This window comes from Camelus ferus, chromosome 5 (genome assembly GCF_009834535.1).
Source record: "Camelus ferus isolate YT-003-E chromosome 5, BCGSAC_Cfer_1.0, whole genome shotgun sequence".
Lineage (NCBI taxonomy): Eukaryota > Metazoa > Chordata > Mammalia > Artiodactyla > Camelidae > Camelus > Camelus ferus.
Window position 1 is genome coordinate 96622038 of NC_045700.1, and position 26152 is coordinate 96648189.

General features: G+C 65.1%; 3 protein-coding genes across 5 annotated transcripts in view; 2 read left to right on the top strand and 1 right to left on the bottom strand.

The window, feature by feature from the left end:
* Window positions 1-25616, top strand: part of GPC1 (glypican 1) — a 29691-nt gene extending 4075 nt beyond the window's left edge. The window contains exons 1-8 of one of the 2 annotated variants that reach the window (XM_032480691.1): window positions 16153-16720; window positions 17693-17851; window positions 20514-20905; window positions 21385-21550; window positions 22375-22625; window positions 22718-22851; window positions 23208-23383; window positions 23755-25616. In XM_032480691.1, coding sequence (XP_032336582.1) covers window positions 16675-16720; window positions 17693-17851; window positions 20514-20905; window positions 21385-21550; window positions 22375-22625; window positions 22718-22851; window positions 23208-23383; window positions 23755-23990 — 1560 coding nt within the window. In that variant the 5' untranslated portion in view covers window positions 16153-16674 and the 3' untranslated portion in view covers window positions 23991-25616. Of the gene's footprint in view, window positions 1-16152; window positions 16721-17692; window positions 17852-20513; window positions 20906-21384; window positions 21551-22374; window positions 22626-22717; window positions 22852-23207; window positions 23384-23754 lie in introns of those variants that run through there. The other variant, XM_032480690.1, reaches the window with a different exon arrangement.
* LOC116663836 (proline-rich receptor-like protein kinase PERK2) lies at window positions 113-20507 on the top strand. Its single transcript, XM_032480692.1, has 3 exons — window positions 113-123; window positions 12095-12100; window positions 18409-20507. The coding sequence occupies exon 3, from the start codon at window positions 18731-18733 to the stop codon at window positions 19757-19759; it is 1029 nt and encodes a 342-aa protein (XP_032336583.1). The 5' UTR covers window positions 113-123; window positions 12095-12100; window positions 18409-18730; the 3' UTR covers window positions 19760-20507.
* Window positions 8858-13800, bottom strand: LOC106728494 (proline-rich proteoglycan 2-like). Of its 2 annotated transcripts, XM_032480694.1 has the most exons (4): window positions 13481-13800; window positions 11668-11909; window positions 9889-10191; window positions 8858-9685 (listed from the first exon to the last, which is right to left on the bottom strand). In XM_032480694.1, exons 1-3 carry the CDS (start codon window positions 13764-13766, stop codon window positions 9946-9948), a joined length of 774 nt encoding a protein of 257 aa, XP_032336585.1. In that variant the 5' UTR covers window positions 13767-13800; the 3' UTR covers window positions 8858-9685; window positions 9889-9945. The 2 variants fall into 2 exon arrangements, 1 of the variants encoding a protein (XP_032336585.1); XR_004320209.1 differs by lacking the exons at window positions 11668-11909; window positions 13481-13800 and adding an exon at window positions 13014-13474.
* Window positions 25617-26152: the final 536 nt, after the last annotated feature.

Genomic DNA, 26152 nt, shown 5'->3' on the forward strand with positions numbered 1-26152 from the left:
TCGGGGGAGAGGCACGGGGAGCGGGTGGGCCCTGGGGAGCCAGGAGCCAGCAGGGCCGCCGGCATGATGCAGCGGCCTGGGCCCCTCGCTGGAGCCTTGGTGCGGGACACGTTGTGCTCCTCCGTGGGCCTGGGCTCAAATGCCAGCCCTGCCGCGCCACCTCCCCCGCCCCTGCCTCTCTGGGCCTTGCGCCTCACCCGTGGCCATGGGAGCAGTCATGAGCACCCCGAAGGCTGCAGGAGGGGGAGGTGGCCATGCCGGGTGCTGCAAGGGCTGCCTCCCCTTTGCACCACAGCTCTGGAGGCCCCTTCAGGGAATGGGGTCTGGTACATGGGGACCCTCATCATGACCCAGGTTCCGTGCCAGTCGCTTCCCTTGACTGTCTAGTTGATGCAGCGGATGAGGAAGCTTTTTCTCCCCCCCTTAAAGGAGGCACTGGGGATTGAACCCAGGACCTCGTGCACGCCCAGCATGTGCTCTACCACTGAGCTCTACCCCCACCCAAGGAGGGTCTTTATGGACCTAATTTACAGATGAGTAAACCAAGGCACGGAGAAGCTGCACAACTTTCTTCAGGGCACTCAGCCCAGCTCTGTGGAGCGCTGAGGTCTAGAGTCCAGTTGATTGTCCGGCCTGTGGCATTAATGGCTGAACTGTCCCAGGCTCCATGTTTTCTGGAAGCCTCGTGCCATCTCAGCCTCGAGGCCTGAAATGGGACCTCCAGGCCCAGGCCCCAATGGGCCACCAACTGCCTTCCCCTGTCAGCTCTCCTGGTCCCGGGACCCATTTCTTCAGAGCCCTCCTCCGCGGCCTCTCTGCCCTACCCTGGCAGCGTTGCCCGTGAGTCAGCCTTCCATGGAGCTGGGCCTCCCCCACGGCCTGGTCCTGGGTGCCTGTCTGGTGAAGGCAGCCATTCCTGCCCTGCTCAGGAGGGCGGTCCCCAGGCACCAGGGGCACAAGTCAGATGACCCCAGGGTGTACACAAAGGATGGATGGCCCAGCTGTATGCTGCTGGCTGGCCCAAGGAGCAGCCCTTGGCGTGTCCCAGGCCATGCTGATTCATGACCCCCAGGAGTCATGGACCGGTGCCCTGTCCAGGGGCAGGCAAGCCCAGAAGACAAGACAGATTGGTCTGTAGGGGAACTGGCTCCGTGCTGGCCCAGATTAGGAAAAGTGTGAGCCCGTGGTCAACAGCCTGCAGGGCCACAGAGGCCGCCCGGGAGAGGCACTGGGGGCACACAGGCTGGGTGGCAGGTGGGCTGCAGGGCCCAGAGGAGTGCACAGAGCGTGTGGGAACTAGGCCGCCCACACGCACGGGCGCAGGTGTCAGCCCGGCTGGTCCTGGGCAGGGAGACAGGCCAGGTGAGGGGCTTGCCCGAGGCCACGCCTGAATCAAGTCGGGCCCAGGCCCAGGCCTGGACTTGCTCTTGGGGTGAGAGGTTGGACACTTCCCCTGTAAGCCAGACCCCCCTCCCCCGAGGCCTGGCTTGGTTCAGGATGATTTCAGACCAAGACTCAGGACCTGTGTCAGGGACCAGAGGGCCCTGTGGCCTGAGCCCAGGCCCTGCCTGTCTTAACAGCTTGTTGCCTGGCGCCAGCACCAGCCGTGCCCAGCCGTTAGCACAGCCCCGTGGGGCCAGGTCACTGCCCGCATTCGGGAGAGGACAGGCCGGGCAGGGTGGGGGCTGCAGCCCTCGGCCTCCCACCCTGTGCCGCCGCCTTCTTGCCGCCCGCGTCTAGGAGCAGGCCTGGGCAGCTGCTCTGAGCTGCCTGAAGTCTGGGCGGGGACGGCCCAGCGGGACGGGGTGGGGTGGGGGGCTGTGGTCCTCCCCAGCCCTAGGCTCTGCTCCGCCTCTGCAACTGGAGTAGGGGCTGGCCTGGCCTCTAGCTTCCTGGGCTGTTCTTGGTCCGGCCGTGGGTGCCGGGAAGCTCTGGGTGTGAGCGGTGCAGACCTGCCCTCCCAGGCGCAGTCCTGGGGTCCTGAGCAGGTCTAGGAGCCCCAGGGTGGGGCCAGGCCAGCCTCGTCCCATCCCCTCATCTGCCTGTGGCCTCAGCGTCATCTCCCACCAGCTCCTGGCTGGCTCACCTCCTCGGCCAGGTGGGTCCTCCCCGTGCCCACCCGCAGCACACGCCGGGCGCCGTCCTTCCTCGGGGACTCGGCCCCGCGGCTCGCCTTCCCAGGCATCCCGCACACACCCACACCGTGGCTCTCCCGTTTCCCGGGCACTCCCCGAATCCGGGCAGGCCCCAGCAGCAAGTGCTCCGGCGCTGCCCAGCCGCCAGGCCTGGGCTGGGAGCCGGGCGCCAGGTGTGTGTCAGCTCCCTAGGGCGGCGTCCCCGACGCCGCAGACCGGGCGGCCTGCGGGACGGGTTTCTCATCTCGGAGCTCCGAGGCTGCAAGTCGGAGAGCAAGGTGCTGGCCTGGCTGGCTCCTCCGGAGGCTGCGAGGGAGAAGGCAGCGCCCCAGGCCTCGCCCGCTCAGGGGGTAGCCGGTGGTCCCCAGCGCGCCGTCTCCGGCTTCTGCTGTACGCGGCGGCGCCTCTCTGCTTGCTGGCCTCCAGACTCCACCTGTGGAGATAAGGACTCCCGCCAAGTGCGGGGCCCACACCCGGTCCCATCCGCAAAGCCCCGCATTCAGACGAGGTCACCTCCTGGGGTCCGGGACTCTGACGTGAGAACGGGGCGACCAGGTTCAGCCTGTAGTGTGGGTGGCCCCCCCACCTGCCCCTCCCTCTAGGGCGCTTCTCTTCTGGGGTGGCGGCGTTCCTGGGCTCTGGGTGTTCCGTGAAGGTGGCTCCTCAGGACAGGGCCTCAGCTCAGCCACGCGTCGGGGCCTTGGTGATGATGGAGTGAGGGTGTCAGACACCCCCGGCCTGCTCCTCACCCCCAACCAGCCCGCAAGTTTCGAAGGAAACAGTCCTGATCTCGGCAGGCTTAGGTGACCTTAGGTCGGGGCCCCTGCATTGCTTGTGAGCGTGTGGTCCCCACCACCTCAGCTAGGCCCCTGCCCGCCATGGGCCTTAACTTCTCCATCCAAGTCACGGAAGAGCCACGGGCCACACGTTCTGATGTTCGGAGTCTACTGACTCCTGTCCCACCAGCACATCTCTCTGTGGCACATCTCAGAACCTGGTGGGCAGTGAGGGGGCTGGCCTGAAAACCCTCGTGGTGCTCCGGGGGGCATCTGGATGGGAGAGTCCTGACTCGGTGGCACCAGTGTGCCTTGGACGGTCTCAGGGTCCCCACCTGCAAGTGGGAGGACCCCTGAGCAGGGGACACGGTGCGGGGCAGGCTGTGGAGAGGCGGAGGGAGACAGGCGGCTGGCTCCTGGCTCCAGGGCCCAGCTGAGGACTCTAGGTGCTCATTTGTGCTAAATGCTCCCTGGGTTCTGGAGGGTTGGCTGGATGACAGGGCAGCCCCTGGGGGCTCCATCAATCCTGCTCCCTTACGGTCCGCCCGGACCTCAGCCCCCCAGTGGCCCAGGTCCCTTTCCGCTGCCCCTGCTGCGTCTGGGAGAAGGAGCGTTGGCTCAGGCTCCAGCAGGGGGACCCCTGGCAGTTTGCAGACCACCCCGAGGCTGGGGCTTCAGGCAGGGAAGAGACAGAAAACTGAGGCATGGGGAGACTGGTGCTAGGTGAGGACCAGCCAGCACACCGCGAGGCAGGCCACCCATCAGCCAGGGATGTCTGGTGTGGCTGAGCCCCAGGGCCCTGCAGATGGAGAGGGTGGACAGGGTGGCCACAGCCAGGCCTGGGGCCAAGGGGAAGCCCTGCAGGAGCCCTGGCTCTGAGCCCCTGCCTTCCTCACCTCTCCTTCCCACCTGCTGAAGTGCCCAAGAGCCAGCCAAGGCCTCAGCCCAAGGCCCTGCCTCCTTCAGCCACGCCCTGGCCCCTGCCAGCGCATTGCCTGGCTGTCCCTCCCAGACTCCCAGCGTGGGCTGGACGGGGTGCCTGGCTGAGCACCATCTGGTCCAACCATTTAGTGTGCAGATGGGGAAGCTGGGTCCCAGAAAGTGGTCCCCAGTGCTCAGAGCCCTGTCCCTCAAGTGACTTCTCGTCCGTGGCCACGCTGCCCTGGCCCAGGTTTGCCCCAGGTGTCTCGTGTGCGCACCGACTAGTGGTGCCAGCCATGGAGAGGGGTGCCTGGGAGAGGAGCAGGTCGGGGCTGGGCTGTGTGAGCCTGCCTCCTTGGGGCACTGGGTGGGGGCGGGGAGGGGGCGTCCCTGTGGCCCTGTCCACAGGCACTGGGCATGTGTTCCAAGCTGCAGGGGTGAGATTGGCCAGAGGACAGAGCTGAGGTCAAGGCTCAAAGCACAGGTGCAAGGAAAGACGGGCCCTGGCAGGCTGCAGAGGGCGGAGGGGTGCCAAGGCTGGGCCTCGCAGAAGAGCCTCAAGAGGGGGTGAGGGGCCGGGCAGAGGAGCAGACCTGGGACCCTGCAGGCCTGGGCGAGGCCCGAGTGAGGATCAGAAGATCAGGCTCAGCTTAACTCTAGCCTAGGCTCAGCCAGCCCACCACCCCCAGGACGGCCTCCTGAGATCAGAGGCCCTGACGATGGGTGCTGAGTGCCACAGCCCCGTTGCCCTGGCTACGTGGAAGGGACGAGGAAGGGCTGGCCAGGCAGGGGGCCAGGACCCTCACCCTCCCATCCGTCTGTCCGCTGTGTGTTCACCCTTTGCTAGTTTCTGGGACACAAAGATGAAAAGCCCTGGGTCCCACCCCAGAAGTCTGGGGTCTCCTGAGAGGTGCAGTTGGGGTGGCCAGGCCCTCCCGAACCCCATGGTCCAGAGCCCGGCAGGCACTGGCTACATCCTGATCCTCGCCTGTGCCTTAGCTGTTGGCTCTGGGACGGTGGATTTGGCTGGAGCCCTGCCAGCACCCCAAGGGATAGGCCAGCACATCTCCCTCCCAGACGAGCAGCCAGGCCCTGGACAGGTGCAGCTGGCAGTGACGCCCTATGCCTCCCTGGCGGGGACACTTCCTGAGCTCACTGTCAGCACTGGACACTATGGAGGTCTGTGGCCTGTGCACACCTTCAGACAGCATCCCCAACACTGAGGACCACTGTCTGAACCTGAGGGTGGCCTCGGGCACATCCTTGTCACCTCAGGCCACCTGTGGCCATTTGGTCCCCTGTGGTGAACCACCTGTGACGTCCAAGTGCGTCCTCAAGCGTCTGGGGCCCTAAGTGCCCATCCCTAGCTCTGGGGCCACAGTACGCACACCCCACCCACCTGTGACCGTCTGCAGGCCCTGGGGAGACACGATGCCACCTGCCACAGAGTTGGCTCAGGCATTCATTCCTGCCTCCTGTTGCCATGGACCTTGGGACATGCTGGACCCACACAGGTATTTTAAAGGGATGAGGCTGTTAAAAATTTAGCCCCACCATCCCTGATCCTTTCCCCCAGCATGGTGGGCTCCAGGCACCTTTGCATCCTCCCTTCGGGTGACCTAACACCCAAGGACTGCTGCCTCCCTGTCACTGTTCATTTGGGGGCTGAGGGACCTCGTGGGGTGGCTGCAGGTCAGATACACACAGCTAACACCCCCAAGGGGCGGTTCCCCAGGCCCATTTTTGGTTGTCAGAGTGTTAAGGGGAGGGGTCAGGGAGGCCAGGGGCCCTGAAGTGCCGGACAGTCCTGACCAGGTAGGAGGCGGCTTCCAGAAATGCCGCCCCTCGAGAAGCACTTGAACCGAAGCTCTAGGCAGGACTGAACCTGCCCAAAGGAGCGGAGAGGAGGGGGCGGGGCCAGGGCAGCCTTGCGGGTGGGTGGTGGATCCGGCTCTAGAAGGATGGACAGACCGTGTTGGACAGACGTGGGTGTGAAGACAGGTCATTCAAGGCTGGGGCCCTTGACCAGGGCGCACAGGAGAGGTCCAGGTTTAGACATCAGAGAGTTCATGAACTTGGCTAAGGAAGAAATTACATCTCCTTTTTCTGCTAACTTTTAACCAAAATTCAGTGTTTCTTGTTACTGTGAACAAGGCAATGATCGTGTTCTAGAGTCTGGAGCAGTAGAAATTGCTGATTCGTTTCATGTCCCTTTACCTTTGTAGCATATTACCTCGAAGTGCCACCCCCACTCACCACAGCCGTGAGGCTCTGGCAAGTGTCGGACCCGCTGCCGGGCCTGCAGAGGTGCACAGAGGGGCTCACAGCAGCGGCGCGCTCCTGGTGCCGGGTGTTCCCGCGGCCGCTGGCTGCCTTGGGCGTCCTCTGTCTTTTTTTACTTCATAAACGTTACTGTGAGAAGGGGTCTGCAGGCTTCAGCCAGCGGCTGAGGGGACCCAGGGCACAGAGGAAAGAAGGCCTTTGGGCGCGAGCTGGGCTCCTGAGCCAAATGGGAGGGCTGGTGGAACCCAGCGTCTGCACCCAGGGGAGCCTGCAGGCCAGGAGCTGGGAGCACTGGCGCGGAGCAGCGGCCTGTCCAGCTGCCCGCAGGTTGGGGTGATGGGGACACGGGGACCAGGCTCTCTGAGGCACTCGGTCATGTTCCTCGAGCTCCTACTGTGTGTCGGTCACTGTCCTTGGTGCTGAGATGCAGCCACAGTGCCGTCTGTGCCGGGGCCTCACAGGCATCATGTCTCACGTGAGCCGCGGCATCGCTGGCCTCCATGACCACTTTGTGTAAATTGCAAGTAAAGAAAAATAACGTGTGGGTTTAGACATGTGCATACGATGTGCAACCACATGCCCCACCTAACTGTAGAGCAAAGACCCCTCCCAGCCCAGGGTGACCTGGGTCCCAAACGCCACTCAGCCACTCTCGCCCTGAGCCGAGGCCTCCTCGCTCCATCCTCACTGGGGGTCGAGATGCCTGCTTGGCCGGAGCTCCCCTCCTGGCCCGAGGTTCTGCACTGCCCCTGCAGGACTCCTGCCTTGGGTAGACCCCCACCCTAAGTGATCCCCAACCCCAGGAGCCCAGCCCCCAGCTCCTTTGCTATCTAGAGTTTGCAGCCTGAAGCCAAGGGTCCTGGAGCACTTCGTGCATACAGTCAAGGATGGGAGACCAGGAGGCTGGGTGCCCAGAGGGCGGGGCTGGGAGTGCCACTCTGAGGAGGCAGGGAGGGAGGGCACTGACCACGGGGCCCCGAGGGAGGCGACCTGCTAAGCTATGGGGCAAGGGCACTCCCCTAGCCCAGGGCCAGCGTCCTTTGAATCCAGTGGCCATTCCCAGTGGCAGATGTCTTAGGAAAGAGGTGGGGCCCTAGAGGAAGCCAAAACCTGGTCTCCCAGGCCCAGCCTCCTGCCAGGGTTTGAGTCCGGCTCCTCGGTCACTCACTGTGTGACCTTGGGCCACTTACTGGACCTCTCTGCCCCTCGGAGTCCTTTTCTGTAAATGGGGATGGGAGCAACGCCTGCCACACGGAGTGGTTGTGCACGTGGGTTCTCGTGTGGAGTGCTCAGCGTGGGGCGGCCAGAGTTCACGCTTTGTGGGGCGATCACCAGTTCAGGGGAGGCCTGTTGGAGAGACAGGCCCGTCCTTTCTCCAAGCCTCTCTTCCAGAGACAGCTGTGGGGAAGGGTGCCCCCTGTGGGGAGAGAGGCCAGCCTGCGACGGGCAGGTCCAGGAGCCACGCTGGGGGTCAGAGGGGCCCATGCTGGAGGAGAGGGACTCCTTCATGACTACCCCCGCTTCCTGGGTGTCAGTGCCACGTGGTGCCCGGCGCCTGCGTGGCTGGCCCTGGTCCTGGGAGGCTGGGAATTCCAAGAAGAGTCAGCGGCAGGTCCCGTCTGGAAGGGCAGCTCACAATGGAGGAGTGCTCCCCCCCAGCACGGGGCCATGCGGCCAGCCCTGGAGGGTGGCAGCCATTTTTCAGAATGGAGTCCCAAGCGGAGGCCCAGATGGCACTGCAGGCTCTGTAGAGAGGTCGGAGGAAGGCAGGAGACAGTGCCAGCAAAGACCATGCCAGCAGGACCCCACATGTGGTCAGCCCATGGCCCAGCCTGGGGGCTGGCTGTCTGCATCAGAAGCGGCCTCTCCTTGCCCAGGTCATATGGGGCCTGTCCCTGTCCCTCTGGCCCCACTCTGGGGATGGGGCCGTCTGCTCCAGGAATCTGACTGCCCCGGGCGGGACCATACCACGTCCGTGCCCTGTGTCTGCAGGACATGGCTGGACAGGGCGGGGGCCCAGCCACTGGGTGCCTGGGGAAGCGGAATTCCGTGTCACTCTAGAGACCTGGCCCTGCTCTGACAGAGTCTTCTGCTTGACCATCCTGAGAATCTGAGCTGGGGAAGTCGAGAAACAGGATGGTTCCTGCATTCCCACCTGCTCCCAAGAGGTCAGGGTCCGCCTTTGGGGAGCTGGACAAATGCCGAGGTCACCTGGCTGGCCCCAGGGTGGGAGCCCTCTGTGCTCAGCAGGACCGGGGAGGGGGGGCCTTTCTGGTGGGCCTGTGCTACTGGCAGGACTGTGCAGGCTGGTGTCCCTCCCTGACGTGGGGTGGCCCCCTGGCCCTGCGGGCTCCTGCCCCGCTGCCTGAGGGTATCCTAGGTCACGGCAGCTCCCGACCACTGATGGGATGGTGCAGGCCAGCGTGGTGGCCCAGGCCTGGCTCTGGCGAGGCCCACTCTGCCCTCATCTTCCAGGAGGCTTCACCTCCATACCTGGGGCCTCTGGGCTCCGGGTGGGCCCTGGGTGCTGCAGGATTTTCATTTCCTCCCCTTCAGTGAGGATAGGGAGGCACTCAGGCCAGTAGAAGGAGACCAGCATTAGGCAACAGGTCTGGGACAGTGAGTAAGTCACATAATTCTCCCAGCCTCAGTCTTCCCATCTGCAAGGTGGGGATAATCGTGTGCTCCTGTTTGCTGGGATAATGAGGTCCATCGTTCTCCAAGGAGGCTGGGGGCTGTGGGAAGGCGAACTCCCACCTGACATTCAGCTCCCCCTCCTGTTGCTGGCCTGGCCAGGGTCTGAGGACCTCGGTCAGGGTGCCTTGGAGACCAGTGTGCATGTGTGCACGCCCACGTGTGGTGGGGAGTTGCAGGCGGGGAACCTGTGTGACTTCCACACCCCACAAAGGGCCACCAGATTTAGCAGATAAAACTACAGGAGACCCAGTTAAACCGATATTTCAGATAGTTAATCATTTTGCAGCATGAGGATGTTCTGAATATTTTAATTTCAAACAAACTACAAGTAAGTTTTTAGTTATTTGGTTAGGATGCTTCACACATTTAATATAAGTGTGTCCCAAATGCTGGGATGGGGGACTGTGTGCTCTTTTTGTGGTAAAACATGCATGGTAAAATTTGCCATTTTAACGATTTTGAAGTGCGCAGTTCAGCGGCATTAAGTACATTCACACTGCGTGCAGCCATCCCCAGCATCCGCGTGCAGGACTCTGTCACCCTCCCAGCTGCAACTTGGAACCCGTTAAACACGGACTCCCAGGTCCCCCCTCTTCAGTCCCTGGTACCACCATTCTGCTTTGCCTCTATGAATTTGACTCCTCTGGGGACCCCATTTTAGTGGAATCGTAACAGTGTTTATTGTTTCAAGGCTGGCTTCTTGCACTCAGCACAGTATTCTCAAGATTCATCCACACCGCAGCGAAGTCATCGCGTTCCTCCTTCAGGCTGAATTGTACCCGCTGTGTGGGTGTGCCGTTCTGTTTATCCCTTTATCTGCCAGCCAGTGGGCACTTGGGTTGTTTCCACCTTTTGGCTGTTGTGAATAATGCTCTGTGAACAGAGGTGGACAAGAGTCTTCAAGTCCCTATGTTCAGTTCTTTGGGGCCAGATACTTCTATGCTAAAAAATAATGTATTGTTTATCTGAAATGCACATTTTATTGTGTCCTGAACTGGACTTGCAGCCCTCCCCCCCCCCCCCCGAATCGTGCCTGAGGGCTGGGCTCAGAGGCTCCCTGCTCAGCGCCCACACACCTGGCAACTGGTGTGTGTGCTAGGAGGCCGAGGTGCTGCCTGGGCGGCCGTGCTGAGTCAGCGGCCCAGGAACATCCACCTGAGACCGCCCAGGGCCCCGGGCGGCCGTCTGCAGCCGGCCTGGTGGCAGGGCATGTCTGCTCCTGCTCTGGCCTCGCCTTCCTGCTCAGGAATTCCCCTGGGACTGCGATCCAGGCAGGGCTTGCGATGGGAGAGGCGGGGGTGGCCTGGATTCTTCCGTGTCCCTCGCAGCACTCCAAGGTGAGTGGCCTCAGCATGTCGCTCCCTGTGTGGCTCCGTCAACTGTAGAATGGGAGAGAAGTGTTGTGAAGGTTTGATGATTCTAAAACCCAGAAATGGCTGCGATCCTTGCAAGCACCTAGAGATGCTCCAGCTCAGCAGGGAGGTGGCTGGGGCCTTGCCCGGAGTAGGGGTGCCCTTGAGGGCTGTGAAGTCACCCCGTAGGCCCCCGGCCCCAGCACACAGCCACACAGTCGGCCACCCCTGGGGAGGGGTCAGGTCAGGGAGGTGCTGGCTTTCCAGGGTAGGGGAGGTCTGAGACTGCAGCTCTGGGGCCATGATGGTGTTAAGTCTTGTTTCCATGGATGCCAGCAATGCACAGAGATTCTCTGTACCGTTTTTTATGCATACTTGGTGCTGGGCAGAGAGGCAAGGGAAGGGCAGCTCTCCTGCTGCTGGGAAGTCTGGCCCAGCAGGAAGGCCCCCTGGGAGGGCCAGCCATGCTCAGGGAAGTCAGAGGTGCTCTGGCCCAGAGCGACCTGGAAGGCTTCCTGGAGGAAGGGAGAGGTGATTGGACCTTGAAAGAGGGCAGGACAATGGGGAAGAGGGTGTGAGATCAAAGGCTTAGTGGAAGCAGCAGGTCAGAGCTGGACGCCAGCCAGCATGGCCATGACCTTGGAGATGGCTGCCAGGCTTCGTTGGGAGTGGCTGGGCCTGGATGAGCAGCCAAGCCCTTCTGCTCAGTCCTCAGGATTTATAGAGCCCAAGCTGGGTGTGGGCCTGGGACTCCACCTGCCCCCATGGGCTCCTTCAGTGCCACCCAGGAGTCTGCTCTGTGTCTGTCCCAGCTGAGGGTCTGTGCCCTCAGCCTGGTCGGCATTCATGGGGTGGACGGATGGGCCCACCTTAGGTCTTGGTGGGGAGCACAGCTGAGAGGACTCCTGGGCTGCAGCATCCCCTTCTGCTGTTCCAGGAGCTCCCCGGTGGACATAGCAGGGGTAGGCAGCACCAGTCCGGCTCCTGGGCCTCCTCGGCTGCCCCCCTGCCCCAGAGGTTGGGTGGACAGGCAAGCTAGATCGGAGAGCGGTGCAGAGCCCAGGGGCTCCCACCCCTCGCTGCCCGGCCACTGTCCGGGGTGGGCATGTGGGGTCCGGACTGCATGCCCTCTGCAGCTTGGCCTGCTGGGTGAGACTTGTGGGCAGCACCTCACGCCCAGGCCCCAGCAGAGAGCTCCCTGCGCTGCATCCAAAACCTGGGGTCACAGGTGCAACAGATGCAAACCCAGGGAGAGGGAGAGGGAGGGCCCTCTTCAGCCCTGCTTTGTTCTGAGGCCACTGCATGAGCTGTGAACCCTGAAGCACCATGGGGAGGCCAGTTGGAGGGGGCCTGGCCTCTCAACCAGAGCTGTTTCCAGCCCCACATCCCATGGGGCCTACCGCCTTGCCAGGCACCCGGAAACCTGGTGCCCACGGCCAGGGCAGCCTTCTCAGGGGGTCCCCGAGCGGGAACCAGGCAGCAGAGAGCAGACTTGTGAGTTACCTGGTGAAACCCCCTTCTTTGGGGGCCTTGTGGTCTTGGAGAGGGCACTTTGCTCAAGAGCTGCCTGTCCAGCAAGTGTCTCCATGTCCTCAAGTGCAGGCTGCCCAAGGGGGTGCACAGGATTGCTGCACAGCAGGAGGGTGGCCTGAGTGGGTTGGTTTTCTCCAGTGGGGTCTGGCAGGCACGTTGGAGGCAAGGGCCAGAGCTGGGGCTACAGGGAGTCGAGGGACACCCATGATGTCCTAGGAGGGAAGGGAGGGGTAGGGTGTTGGAGTGGTTTGATGCTTGTTCGGGGAGGCAGATCAGGACATTAGGATGGAGGCCTAGGTCACCGAGATGAGAGTCTGGGGGATGGGGAGGTTGGAGGAGGAAGGTAGAGGATACGGGGTGACTGATGGTAGCCTCTCAGTGCCCAGACAGCAAGAAGGATCTGGTCACCGGGAGAGGGGACTCTTAGGCAGTAGGCTGCCACTCTCCATCAGGGGGAAGATCTGACACCCCTCCCATCAGCATTCTGGGATGGGCCCTGGCTCCCCTGCGCACCGAGCTCCAGGCCTGTCCTCTTGCCCTTGGAGAAGGGGCCTGCACCTCGCAGGACAGTGCGGAAGGAGCCGGCCGGGCACTGGGTGGGCATTGGCCAGCGTTGGGGCTGAGTGCCTGAGTGCCGCAGGAGCTGTCGAGCTGGTGGGAGGGGGGCGGGGGGAGGAAGGCCCCCGCCGTTTCCTGGGAGACGGGGGCGGTGCCGAGCGCGGAAGGGCGGGGTCTGCAGGAGACGCGTCCCCCGCGCTGGGAGCCGCCGCCCTCCGCCACGCGCGCCAGTGCAGCTGCGGCGCTGCCTGGGGCTGCGCGCTGGGGTCCGCAGGCACGTCCTGCCCGGCTTTTACCCGCCTCGCCTCTTCCAAGCCCTTCCAGCCCGATTCTACTCCTCTGCCTTTACCTGGCCGGACCCCTAGACCCCCACGCACCTGCACCCGGAGTCCCGCGCCGCCCGCCCGGACTGTCACTGCCTGCGCCACCACCGCAGCGGGGGACGCCACCGCTGGAGCCTCTTCCGAGAAGGGGTTTCGGGCTGCGTACGGCCCGTGCGGCGTCCGCGGTGCTGGGATCCAAGCCGCCTGGGCCCAGCCTGCGGTCCGCCCCACATCCATCTCATCTCCTCCGTCCCATCGCGTCCCCATCCTCGGCTCACCACCCTTACCGCACTCCCTCCTCCTGGCCATCCTCATCTCCAACCCCGTCGTCTCCATCACCACCGCCAAAGTCCCACCTTCAGCGCATCCTGTCCCGACCCTTATTTTCACCACAAGCCCTCATGTTTACTCATCCATTTCTCTATCCGCCCTTACCATCAGGAGCGCCGTCCCAGTGTCCGTGTCCACCGCATCGATCTCCCCATCCTCAGCGCACCCCATCGCCGATCCACCTCTCCTCCCCGTCAGCCCCCCACCTTCACCCCATTTCCCTCTCCAGCTGTATCCCCTAAGCCTTCCTGCCACCCCTCCCCACCCCCATCTCTTCTGCTGCCCCTCGCCTGCCGCAGCCCCCCTTCCTCTTCCATCAAACCCATCCCCCTCCTCTTCACTTGCCGCAGCCCCTCGAGCCCCCTCTCCTGCCACCCCCACCCCCACCCCCACCCATGCCTGCCGCACCCACTGCGGCAAGCCCCTTCCCCGCCAATCGCGTCGCCCTCCTCCCCTCCCCGCTAGCCTGCCGCAGCCCCCTGAGGCGCGGCCCCCCTCCCGTCCGCGCCGCCACGCCCACTGCACCAGCGCCCCCTCCTCGCTGCGCCAGGAGCGCAGCCGCATCTCCAGACCCTTGCGCGCCGGCTCCGGCTCCGCGGCGTGCGGTCCTCCGTCCCTGGCCGGCAGCGACTGGGGACTGGCGCCCGGGCACACGGCCTTTGTCCCGCCGCCTGCGACGCAGCCCCGGCCAGTCTTGCCGTGTCGCCCCCCCGGCAGAGGGACCTCCTGCGGGCTTGGGGGGCGGACCCCTTCTGCTGAACCCAGAGGTGTCGCAGCCGACACCCCTCGGTTTCGGGTCCCCCTGCGTGAAGGAGGCTCTGCGGCAGCTGCAGGGGGGCGCTTTGGTGACGCCGTCATGTACCAGCAGTGGTGGAGGGGCTTAGGGCCGTCGGTGAGGTTGCCCGGGAGGGGGAGGGAAGCGCGCCGGGAGCGGGGCCGGAGGGGGTGTGAGTCCTGCTGCCTTAGTGAGGAGGAGGGTGGCAGTCGGAATGCCCTGTCTAAAGTGGGTCTGAGGCTGTTCCCTTGGCTGGGCTCGAGGCGCTCCGGGCGAAGCTGTGACAGAGACCGGCCAGGATCAGAGGCTTCTTGGTTGAGGGGCGGGGGTAGTGGTGAGATGAGAAGACGTCTGGAGCTGGGCTGTGGGCAGTGCCCAGCCCCTCCTACCCCACTGCAGGCTGGGGGGCATATGGAGAGGGTCTTGCAGCCTGCTGGAGCTGGATGGGGTCCCCGAACAGGAGTGGGCGTGGCTGCCCAGAGAAGGGTCTACAGCTTGGGGGAGGCCTTCTGCATACCTCCCGCGCCTCCCCCCTCCCCCTGCCGGCAGGTCTGCTAGGGTCCAGAACTGAGTAGCAGGGTGGGGAAGCAGCCCCCTTCCTGCTCTTCCAGACCTGGGCCTGTCCCTGGTGTTTTGGTGACCCTGGTGCCAGACAGTGTCCACATAGCCACGCTCCAGCCCAGGCCAGGAAGGCCGGTGGGGCTAACTGTCTGCCCTCGAATTAGCAGGAGTATTCCGGGGGCAGCTGGATCAGCTGGTGCAAAGCATCTGGGGTGTGGCTTTGAAGGCAAGTTGAGCAGGCAGTCTGTGGACTCCTGTGTAAGCAGCAGAAGCTTCTGGAGAGATGGGCTTGGCATGGCGCCATATTCCCTCTGCAGTCTCCTTGGGAGGGCTCTAGGGCTACCAGTCACAGGCGGCTGCCAGGTTGGGCCTGGACAGATGCGGTCCGTGTCCAGCATCAGAGATGGTGATCACCGTTGGAGTGAGGGTCTTGGGCTAACGCGTTGGGGTGACAGCTGGTGGGGTGGCTGCTGGGTGGGGAGGCCATTAGGAGGTTACTTGTACCCTCAGGAGGGCAGGGAGCTCTGGTTGTGTCAGCAGGCAACAGGCGGTGTGAGCCTCAGAGATGTTTAAGCCATAGACTGGTGGGGCTTGGTGAGGGAAAGTGGAGTGACCCCAGGAGGTCTGAATATGGAGCGGAGAAGATGGACACGCAGGCCACCGCCCAGCAAGAGGAGGGGCTACTCTGGGGTGCAGGGGTTTTAACCTGAGAGGCCGGAGCAGAGGGCGGCTGGGGGTTCGGGGGCAGGGCCCAGAGGAGAGGCTCTAAAGGGACTGGGGGTGGGAGAGCAGGCCTGCCGCAAAGCAGCCCTCGCCTCTTCCCCCCCCCCAAAGTCCTGGGGTCTCAGGAGGAAAAGGTGCCCCAAAGGCGGAGGGAAGAGAGAGTTCTGGAAGGATGTGGGCAGCTGTCAAAAAAAGCAACAACTGACCAAGGAAGAGAGGGGGGAGTCCCTAGCCAGCTGGGGGAGCAGCCTCAGTGCAGCCGGGAGGAGTCAGTGGGAAGAGGGGACAGGCTGACTCCTCGCAGTGGGGAGGGGAAAGGCGGGGGTGGGGGTGAAGAGAGGGGTGGGCTTGGCAGCTCTGAGATGGCTGGGGGATGTGGGACATTCCTTCCTGCCTGGCCTGGTTGTTCCCTTTTCTCCACCCACTTAGCTGAAGAGGTGGGGGCGTGGGGTGGGTCTGACATGACCAGAGGGGGAATTCTGTTAGTCTGCCTTGCACACTTCCAGGGCCAGGGAGCTCATCCTCTCTCCTCTCCAGCTGTTCGGCTCAGATCAGGGGAGCAGAGGGAGCAGGGATGCTTTTCAGGAAGTGTGGGGATGCCCTGCAGGGCACACCTCTGCCCGGCTGATACCCAGGACCGACATATGACGTGCGGGCCCAGGCCGTGCTGGGCCAGTGCCGGGCTGAGGGGAAGCGGGAGGCCTCTGTGCCTTGACCACCGACTAGCACCGGCCAGCACATCTGCCCTGCAGCGGGCTCAGGGAGCCTCGGCCCAGCCTGCCCGGGGCCTCAGGCCGGCGCCCGGGCTCTGGCTCCGTGTCTTCACTCCCGTGTATGTCCGAGAAGGGAGGGAGGGACGGGGGCTGTGCTGGGGCGGCCGGAACAGTACAGGTCACCGGGCTGGCTGGCCGAGGTGGCCAGGAAGGGCTGAGGGGGTTCTGCAGGCAGGCTGCGGGGGGGTGGCTGTCACGAGGCCAGTGGGGTGGGGCCACCTCACAGCTGTGAGCAATGGATGGGCCAACAGTGCCAAGGAACCCAATGAGAGCCTGCCCGAGGGGAGCTCCCTGTGTCCCCTGGGTGTTTTGTCTTCTCCTCTCTCCTGTCTGCATGAATGGCAGGATGGGAGAGGGGTGGGGTCCACTAGGGGACCTGAAGGGTTCGGGAGGGTGGGCAGCCAGCTGAGGAAGCTGTCCTCCCCTGTGGCCTACAGGTGCTTACACCCTGGCAGCCCACACCCACCTGAAGAACTGTGTCTGCCCAGGATAGCCTGCACCCTCCTGCCTGCCCACCGCTGCCCTGTGACCCAGCCAGCCTGGCCTGGTGCCCATCACAGCTGAGCCCATGGCGTTACCTGGAAGCCCCAGGCTGGCACCTGTGGCCCCTCACCCCCAGGACACCCCCCAGCTCACCCCAAGCCCAGCCCCAGCACCACCACGAGCCTGGTGGTCCCGAGCAGCAGGGAAGGGTCCTCGCCGAAGTTCTCCTGGCCTGATGTTAGAGGGGAGGCTGGCGGGGGTTGGGGCTCAGGCCTCTCCTGGCTAGGTGTTCACAGCCCCATGGCACTGCCTCCACCATCTGGGAGACAGTCGATTGTCTGCCCTGCTCTGCCAGCTAGGACCCCGGGGAGAGGACCCTCGTCCTGCTGTGTCCTGCCCCCTGCTGGCAACGGTCTGGGGCCACAGGCAGCAAAGGCAGCTGAGAGGAAGAATGGTCTCCAGGGACATCCTCATGTCCCAGCTCTCCCTGTCTGGAGGTGCCTGCCCACACCCCCCGCGAAGGAAAGGAGACAGGGACGGGGGTACCTCCTCTCTACCAGGCCCAGGGAGCCAGGTTCTGTCCCTCCACCCTAGCTAGCTCCCATGAGACCCACACTGGCCAGAAAGGCCTGACTCACCCCAAGGGGTCAGGCCTCAGACCCCTGATCCCCACCCCCTGCAGGCCTGAGGCTCTCCAAGGCGGGGCACACAAGTTTTGATCCATCTACCCCAAGGTCAGCCCTGTCCCAAGATGGGGGCCACAGCACCCCTCAGACGAGCATGCTAGTCACTTCCAAGGCCTGGGAGCAGGGGTGGTGGTTGGTGTCTGGGAGCAGAGGGCACCTGGGGCCCTGGGGAATGCGACTGCTGGGCAGGTCTGGGGGGCTGTCTTCTCTGCCCCTGCCCTCCGCCCACCTCCCTCCGGTCCTACCCAGGTGCCCAGTGGCCTGCCTCTCCCCCTGTGCCTGTGGCTCTGCCAGCCTCTCCTCACTGTCACACTGATGGGCACAGAGCCACCAACGGGCCACACTGCAGCTCTCCCCACTTGTCTCTGCTTCCCGGGGAGCTGTGCACAGGGGGTGCAGGAGTGCGACCGTCACTCCCACCCCCACACACAGGCCCAGAGGCCGCTCCGTCCTGAGGTCCAGGTGTGAGCTGAGCTGCTCAGGGGCGCCTGGGACAGCCCTCCTCACATGCAGGGTGGGGCTGGGAGGAGCTGAGTGGGGACAGCACCCCACATCGCTGCCCTGGGGCTCAGCCTTCTGCACCCCTGCTCCTCTGTCCTGCCCCAGCCCTCACCTGCCTTCACTTAGGCAGCCCACCTAAGCTGTGCCACCTCCTGGGGTCTGCCCCCCACCCACCGAGCTGCAAGAGGCCCATTCTGCTGGTCCCCAACGCTGTCTCGGCTCAGGTCCATAACCCCTAGCCTCCATGTCCCTCCTCTCCCTCACGCCAGCCCCTCCCAACAGGTGAGCACCTGCGGATCTGCCCCCAGGGCTACACCTGCTGCACCAGCGAGATGGAGGAGAACCTGGCCAATCGCAGCCGGGCCGAGCTGGAGGCCGCCCTCCTGGACAGTGGCCGCGCCCTGCAGACCACACTCGCCACCCAGCTGCGGGGCTTTGACGGTGAGTGGGCTCGGGGACTGCAGGACACTGATGGGGGAAGCTGGGCACTTGGGGACCTCTCCCTGTAAGGCAGGGTCAGGAAGCTGGGTAGACCCCAGGATTTGGGGGACAGAGCAGGAGGCTGCTCACATGCAGCGGCCCGAGCAGGGAGTCCATGAACTTAAGAGGGGCCCTCTGCCCTCCAGGTGGCTTCCTGTCACCTGGAGCTCTCCTGAGCTCCTGCCAGGGACAGGCCTTGTGCTGGCTACCACGTGGCCTGGAGCCAGCTCAGTGCGAGCACTGAGATTAGGGGCTGGGGCTGGAGAATGAGGCTGCAGGGTGCTAGGGGGGTGGGGGCGGGAGTTTGGGGCCCCTGGTGTGGCCCTTGAACCTCGAGGGCAGCTGTGTGTTTGAGTCATTTACTCCCAGCCCCTCACAGGCTCTGTTATCCAGTCTGCACCCTAAACAGGGGTGGTGGGATGACACAGTGACGTCTATAGTGGGCACCTCGGAAGGGGTGGGCGGGTGCCGGCGGGAGGGTCCCCCAGGAAGTGACTGAACTGACATCGAAGCCCGAGGTCTCTGGTGGAGGGAGAAGGCCCCCCGCTGAGCTGATGGAGGAGCAGGGAGCCAGAGCAGAGAGAAGGGGGAGGGTGGGCATCTGAGGCCGACAGGCAGCCCCTGTGTGGCCTCCTTCCATCGGAGGCCCGTGGATCTCAGCTCCTGGACTCCTGCCCACAGGGCTCACCTCACAGGCTCCCAGGGAAGGGGAGACCTCAGCTCGTTGGCACCTACCCTGTCCCTGTTGGGTCAGCTGCACCATCCCTGTATCTCCAGTGACGACACTCAAGCCGTCCCAGCTGCCCGGGCAGGGTGGGTGGGACATGAGCAGCCCCTCTGATGTCACCCAGTACCCCCAGGTCCGTCCCGTGTGTGGAGACCCCACACCACCCCCCCACATCCGGAGGCTCCCTGCCGTCACTGAGACCTGCAGCCCTGAACCTACTTGCTCCCGTCACACCTCCTGGTCCCATTTGCGTCCGGTCAGGTCACCCGCAGCCTGTCCCTTCGCCTCTCTCCTGCTCCGTCTCACCACCATCCTGCCCCCTCCCTGCTGCGAGGCGGCCCAGGCGCCCCTCCTCTCTGAGGCCCAGCATGAGGTCTCTGCCCTGCAGCCGGCCCCTCCACTGCCCTCCAGAGGGCCCCAGCCTTCTAACGTCCGTGCCTTCCCGTCTGGCGTGCAAACACAGACACCCGTCTGAGACACTGATTTGTACGAAAGGTGATCCTCAGCCCCCCCACACCATGGTGCCTGGTCAGGCCCCTCCATACCTGGGGAGCAGCCCTCGCTGGGGCCACCAGCCTTGGTCAGAAGCACCTCTGGAGCCCATGTCTAGCTGGGCCTCGGGCGGCTGGGATCCAGGACCCTGGGCCCAGGTCCCTCAGCACACCCACCACAGCTCCCGGCTCTGCAGCCTCAGGGCCAGCTGCCCAGGGCCTGGCTCAGAGCAGGACCCTGGTCAAGGGGTGGGGCCGGGAGCTGGGCGTGGGTGTGCGGGCCTCCTGACCACCCCATGTGCTGCTGGGTTAACGATTCAACTACAAACTACCCATCTGGAGGAGAGGCCGGGGTTGAGGAACCAGAGTCCCACGGTGGGAGCCCGGACAGGAACTTGGACCATCCGCTCCCCACCACACGCCTGCAGCCAGGCCCCGGAGCCGCCCAGCTCCCTCCCAAGGGGCACGGCCGGAGCCACGGAAGGTCTCCTGCCCCAGCCAGCCCATCAGCCCGAGGCCTTGGGTGGGGTGGGTGTGGGTGCTGGCCCTCCGGCCCTGAGCCTGATGACCCCATGCCTCAGAGCAAAGCCGACCTGGCCCTGTGTCCTTGGGACGCAGAGTTTGGGCCTGTGTGGGGAGGGGTGGCCATAGCTCTTGAGGACGGGCCTGTGTGGTTATGACTCCACAGTCTCCCTGCTAAAAGGGGTGGACGATGTCTGGGGCCCCGTTCTCAGCACTCAGGGCACAGGGGCACTTCCCCAGCCACAGGGGTCTTCTGCCAGTGCTCACAGCCCACCTCGCTGCGTCCTCGTCGACACGCCCTCGGGACCCTGTGCGCATCCCAAGGGCTGTGGGAGGTCCGCTGCAGGCCCTCAGGCAGGCTGGCTTCCGGAACCAGAGGGAGGTGCCCAAGAGACAGAGGCAGAAAGGCAGGGGGCCGCGGGAGCCTCAGAGACGGGCAGAGTGGAGAGGGGACAGACGCCCCTGGGTGACAGGCATGGGGGAGGTGGAGGGAAGAAAGGAGAGCTGCTGAGAGGGAATGCAGGTGAGGGTCGCCCTGGGCCTTCTCCCCACAGTGGTCCCAGACCCGGCTCAGAGGACCCTCCTGCCCCCTCCACAGCAGCCCCTCCCAGGCGACTGGGTGGAGCACTGGGGCTCCATCTGTCCTCCGCCCGAGGCCCGGCTCGGAAACGAGTACTGGATGCCAGGAGGGGGAGGTCTCAGGGGCCTCACGGGGGCACCCTGGCTGCCCAGCCTCTGCTGCCTGGGGCTGGGCTCCGACGACTCCTGGAGCAGCGGGTCCCGCCGAGCCCCCTGAACGTGGGTCCAGCTGCCCCAGCACGCGGGGTGGGCGGGGCGGACGGGGCCCCTCCAGGGAGCCTCACACCCGCCTCCCCGCGCCCAGATCACTTCCAGCGCCTGCTGAACGACTCGGAGCGGGCGCTGCAGGAGGCCTTCCCGGGCGTCTTCGGGGAGCTGTACACACAGAATGCCAGGGCCTTCCGGGACCTGTACGCCGAGCTGCGCCTCTACTACCGCGGCGCCAGCCTGCACCTGGAGGAGAGCCTGGCCGAGTTCTGGGCCCGCCTGCTCGAGCGCCTCTTCCGGCAGCTGCACCCGCAGCTGCTGCTGCCCGACGACTACCTGGACTGCCTGGGCAAGCAGGCCGAGGCGCTGCGGCCCTTCGGGGAGGCCCCCCGCGAGCTGCGCCTGCGCGCCGCCCGCGCCTTCGTGGCCGCGCGCTCCTTCGTGCAGGGCCTGGGCGTGGCCGGCGACGTGGTCCGGAAGGTGGCCCAGGTGCGCGCGGCCCCGGTCCCCTGGGCTGACCACAGGATGTGAGCTCTGCTCCCGGCAGGCACCGCCAAGCCGGGTCTGGGCTGAGCAGCCCCGGGGCGAGGGTCGGAGTGGGGGGGTCTCCTCCCATAAGGCAGCTCCTGTCAGGTGTGGGAGGGCATCAGCCTCAGACCCCCTGCAGCCTGGGTGTGAGCCACCTCCCCTCCGACTGGGGTCCTTGGCCAGGCCCCCCCCAGCCCCAGCTTCTGTCCCCTCGTCTGCCTGGCGGGCAGGCGTATTGACACTTCCCTGGGAGGGTTCGTGACCCTCCTGGCTGAGCACCCCCGCGGCCAGCCCCCACCGAGTCATCTGGGAACAGACGGGACCCCGAGAAGGGCTGGCGTGGGGCCGAGGTCGCACTGGTCGGGGCGGAGTCCCAGCCGGGCCCCCTCGCGGGCAGCACGCTGCTGCGACGTTGGGCTTAGGCTGCCGTGGCCCCCCAGGTGCCCCTGGGCCTGGAGTGCTCGCGGGCCGTCATGAAGCTGGTCTACTGCGCCCACTGCTTGGGCGTGCCCGGTGCCCGGCCCTGTCCCGACTACTGCCGCAACGTACTCAAGGGCTGCTTGGCCAACCAGGCCGACCTGGACGCCGAGTGGAGGAACCTTCTGGGTGAGCCTCCGCTGCCGCCACCACCTGCAGGAGGGGCTGGGAGTCAGGCCCGTCCACTCTGGGGCGGGTAGTCCCTGGGGCTAAGGGACAGGATTCCTTCTAAATGTCCTAGTGGAGTGTGACTGGGGCAGCTGCCTGGGAGGGAGCCCTGTGGGGTCACAGTTCCTGTCCTTTCCCGCTGAGCCGGTGCTTCAGATGTGTGTGCTGTGCAGCAGGCCAGCATGTGCCAGCACTAACATGTGTGTTATGTGTATACATGAATGTATGTAAGCGCCAACATGTGGGCCACCAGGCTTACATGCCAGCAGATGTGTGACGCGTGGGCCAGCCCTCGTCCAGGCCGGCTGGCCTGTGCACATGCTGATGTGTGTGTCAGCGAGCATGTACGCTGACACACGTGTGCTCGCGTGTCCATCTGCTGAGTGGACGTGAGCCAGCGTGCATCCCCGTCGGCACCTGGGAGGTGACGTGCACGTGCTGGCGAGGGGCTGGCGTGCCAATGTGCACGAGCACTAACACGTGCTGACGCCACACACACGTGCTGAAACACGTGCTGATGAGGGCACGCGGTGGCTTGAGGCGAGACCAGGTGAAAAGTCACACGTGAGGGGACGTGTGTGGTGGGCCAGATGATACACATGTAAGCTTAACGCACGCATGCGGTCTGCACACACGCGTGCCAACACGCCGAGCTGACTGCACGTGGGCTGCCCTAAAGGAAGCCGACGTGTGGCTCATGGTAGACTAGCACGCGTGCGTGTTGGGCCGTGTGCGCCTGTGTGCACTCGTGCAGCACGCCCTGTGTGTGCTCTCACCCGTGCCAGACTCCATGGTGCTCATCACAGACAAGTTCTGGGGCCCGGCGGGCGCGGAGAGCATCATGGGCAGCGTGCACCTGTGGCTGGCAGAGGCCATCAGTGCCCTCCAGGACAACAGGGACACGCTCACGGCCAAGGTCATCCAGGGCTGCGGGAACCCCAAGGTGAACCCCCAGGGCTCCGGGCCTGAGGAGAGGTGGCGCCGGGGCAAGCTGGCGCTGCCAGAGAAGCCGCCCACAGGCGCGCTGGAGAAGCTGGTAAGTGGCCCCTCGGCTGGTCAGGCGCTGGCGGGGGGGAGGGCAGGGCAGGCCGATCCGGGGTGCCTGGTGGCCTGACTGCTGCCCCACAGGTCTCTGAGGCCAAGGCCCAGCTCCGAGATGCCCAGGACTTCTGGATCAGCCTCCCAGGGACGCTGTGCAGTGAGAAGCTGGCCACGAGCACGGCCAGTGATGACCGCTGCTGGAATGGCATGGCCAAGGGCCGGTAGGTGCCTCCTGGTTGACCACAGGCCATCTCATCTCCATGGTCACGGCTAGGTCCCTTCTCTAGGGCCATGTGCACAGGACCGTGCCTGATGTGGGACACACAGCAGGACACAAGCCGCAGTGAGGGCCAAAACCTCGCCCTGGGCCACCTACCCCCGACAGCACACCCCGTGCTTGGTGCCTCCAAGCCCCACTGCTGCGGTGCTTGCGTGGGCTCCCATCAGCCCGAAGGCCACTGGGGGTCCTAGGCTTGGCACTGCCTTGACAGGAGGAGAGGGTGGGAGGGCGTGCTGGGGCAGTACCCCTTGGCCGAGAGCAGGGCAGTGACCCAGGGCCTGCCTTCCTGGCCTCCAGGTACCTCCCCGAGGTGATGGGCGACGGCCTGGCCAACCAGATCAACAACCCCGAGGTGGAGGTCGATATCACCAAGCCCGACATGACCATCCGCCAGCAGATCATGCAGCTGAAGATCATGACCAACCGTCTGCGCAGCGCCTACAACGGCAACGACGTGGACTTCCAGGACGCCAGTGAGAGCGGGTGCTGGGGGCTGGAGCTAGGGGCCAGAGATGGGGACCACGGGGCTGGTGCAGGAGTGTCGCGGGGCCCCACGCAGCTGGGGAAGGAAGCATCCAGGGAGGGGCCCTCCCAGCCCCTGGGCCCCGACAGTGGCCCTGAGGGCACTGCTGATGCCCAAGTGTGGTCACCAAGTCCCTCTCTCCCTTGTCCCCAGCACAGTGGAGACTTGGCCAGGAGGTCCCTCCAGCCTTGGCTGACCCAGGGGGTCAGGGTGCGGTGGTCAGGGTGGAGCTGGCATTGCCAGCAGGGGAAGCCTCCGGAGAGACGCTGCCTGTGGGGTCCCCAGGCGGGTGGGCCTGCCACGGTCTCCTGTTCTCTCCAGGTGACGATGGCAGTGGCTCAGGCAGCGGCGACGGCTGCCCAGACGACATCTGCGGCCGGAGGGTCGGCAAGAAGAATTCCAGCTCCCGGACCACCCTGACCCACGCCCTTCCCGGCCTGTCGGAGCAGGAGGGCCAGAAGACCTCGGCCGCGGGCTGCCCCCAGCCTTGCCCGTCCCTCCTGCTCCTCCCCGCCCTCACCCTGCTCCTCTCAGCAGCCAGGCCCCGGTGGCGGTAACTGCCCCGGCCCCAGGGACCGAGGCCAAGGACTGACTTTGCCAAAACTCGAAACAGACAATATTTAACTCTCGGCCTAGAGGCCCCGGGGCGGGACAGGAAGGGACAGCAAAGGACCAGGGCTCTGTGCCTGTCCTGGGGCGGGGCAGGTGGCGCTGGCCCCCTAGGCCGCCCTGCTTTCAGTTTTGTATGAGGCCCTCAGGTCAGCCGGGAGCAATGCCCCCAAAAGCCATGCATTTCAGGGACCTCGGGCATGCGGTGGCCGTCTCTCCTCATGGCAGCAGCCCCGAGCACAGTCCCGCTGGAGCGTGTGTGCGAGCCTGTGCCTTCCCCTCCCACCTCCCCCGCTGAGCACTCAGGGCTCCAGGTGTCAGAAAGCAGGGCCACCCCTCAGTGCCCAAGAATCCCCGAGGGGGCATCAGGGCTCCCGCTGTCAGGGGTCTTGCACAGCCTCTTGAGATTCCGCACGGACCCTGGACCCCCGGGCCCCCCAGCATCAGGGCGAGCCTGGCTGGCGAGGCTGGCCCTAGGAAGGCACCGTCACTGATGGGTCTGTCCAGATGTCATCGTCACCAGAGAGCAGCTGCAAGGCTGCTTGGACGCACAGCCACGTCACCTCTGGGCTCTGTTCTCAGCCGCGTCTCGGTGGCACTGGGCCGTGGTCCTGGCCGTCCTCGCGGGGCCGGCAGCTCCTCCTGTCCCCACCCAGGCCCAGGGCCAGGTCCCAGCTCAGGGCAGCACAGGCCAGGGTGGCAGGTGACCCATGGCTGCCAACACTGGCCACACGGGTGCCTGATGAAACTTCAGCTCAGGGCCAGCGAGACCCAGCACTGCAGGCTGGAGGGACGCCTGGGTCCCTTCCCTGACCCCGTGCACTGCAGGGGGCCCAGGCAGCGTGGACAGTCGAGGGCTTTTCCAGCCGCGCGTACTCTGCAAGCGTTTCCCCCTTTTCTCTGAGAGCTGCTTTCTCAGCTTCTTGCAAGTAGCTTCTGAAGGACCCAGCAGCCTTCCGCAGCCTGGGACCTGGGCGCACTCCAGCCCATGCAGATGCTCGAGGCCCCTCCCCAGGACTGGGGGCCCTCCCCCCTGGGCCCTCCCCTCTGCAGGCCCTGGGGAGGGGGCTGGGGCCCTGCCAGAGAGGGGCTCAGGTTGGGGAGGGTGGGCCTCGAGGGCCTGGGGGACACAGAGCCACGGGGCCGGGGAGAGTGGTCCTGACCAGCACTGGGGCCTGAAGAAGCCTGCTTAGCGCTGCTTTGCTCCTCCTCATGGGGTTGGGAGGCCCCACGGCCGCTGGTCAGGGCCCCGAGCCTGCACTTCACCAGGCAGCCCAGTCCCGCAGGCACACCTGCCCCCTCTTCACCCTGTCAGTGCTGGGGTGGGGGCCTGGGCCTGGAGCCTCCTCTGCAGGTGAGCACCAGCTGGACTCAGGGGCTAGAGTGGGGAGTGGCTGCCCGTGTGACATGTGGTCAGCCCCAGTGGGGCCTGCACTCGGGCCCTGCCCCACATGCATCTCTGGAAAGGGCGGCCCTGCCACATCACTGGCCAGGCCGCAGCCAGGCCAGGCCTGCTGTCAGTAGACGATGTGTGTTCTTTGAGTCCTCGTATGAATAAAAGGCTGGAGACCGCGCGTGGCTGCTCTGACCCCCTTGCCCAGCCCGGCAGCGAGTGCATGCTGTGGGCTGTGCACAGCAGGCTGCGACTTCGGGCCTGCTGGGAGGTAGGGAGGGGCTCGGACACGCGTGGCATCTGGCAGTGTGGCCCACAGCTGCAGGGTACATGTACCGCCCCAGGCTGGGTCCCCCTGCTGTCCACCCCTCCCGTGCTCTGGACACACTTGTTCCAGGTTCCAGTTCCTGCCAAGCAGCCTTAGGGACGCCCAGGAGGCCAGAACATGGGTACTAGCATTGTCCCGAGGCTGGGCCTGGCAGGACATCCTGATGGTCCAGCTGGGACAGTGCCAGAGAGAGCCCGGCCTGGCATCGCTCACCAGAGCAGGAACCCCTGCCCTCGCCACCCTGCCTCCCCAGGCTGAGTCCTGCAGGATCCTTGGGTGAAGCTGCCAGCCCCAGCCGAGCCCCCAAGCCCCCTGCATGCCGGCCGGGGCACCGGCCTCCCCAGCACCGCGCCGTGCACAGGGCCCAGCGCCGGCATGCTCGTACAGAG

What these genes read in the sequence shown, in the direction of transcription:
- LOC106728494 (XM_032480694.1), bottom strand. Translation starts at nt 13,766, where the DNA reads ATGACGGCGTCACCAAAGCGCCCCCCTGCAGCTGCCGCAGAGCCTCCT. An exon ending in GCCGGAGCCGGCGCGCAAGG is followed by an intron (nt 11,910 to 13,480) that starts GTCTGGAGATGC and finishes CTTCCCTCCTAG; the next exon opens with GACATCATGGGTGTCCCTCG. An exon ending in AAAGAAGGGGGTTTCACCAG is followed by an intron (nt 10,192 to 11,667) that starts GTAACTCACAAG and finishes CCCATTCTACAG; the next exon opens with TTGACGGAGCCACACAGGGA.
- LOC116663836 (XM_032480692.1), top strand. Translation starts at nt 18,731, where the DNA reads ATGTCACCCAGTACCCCCAGGTCCGTCCCGTGTGTGGAGACCCCACAC.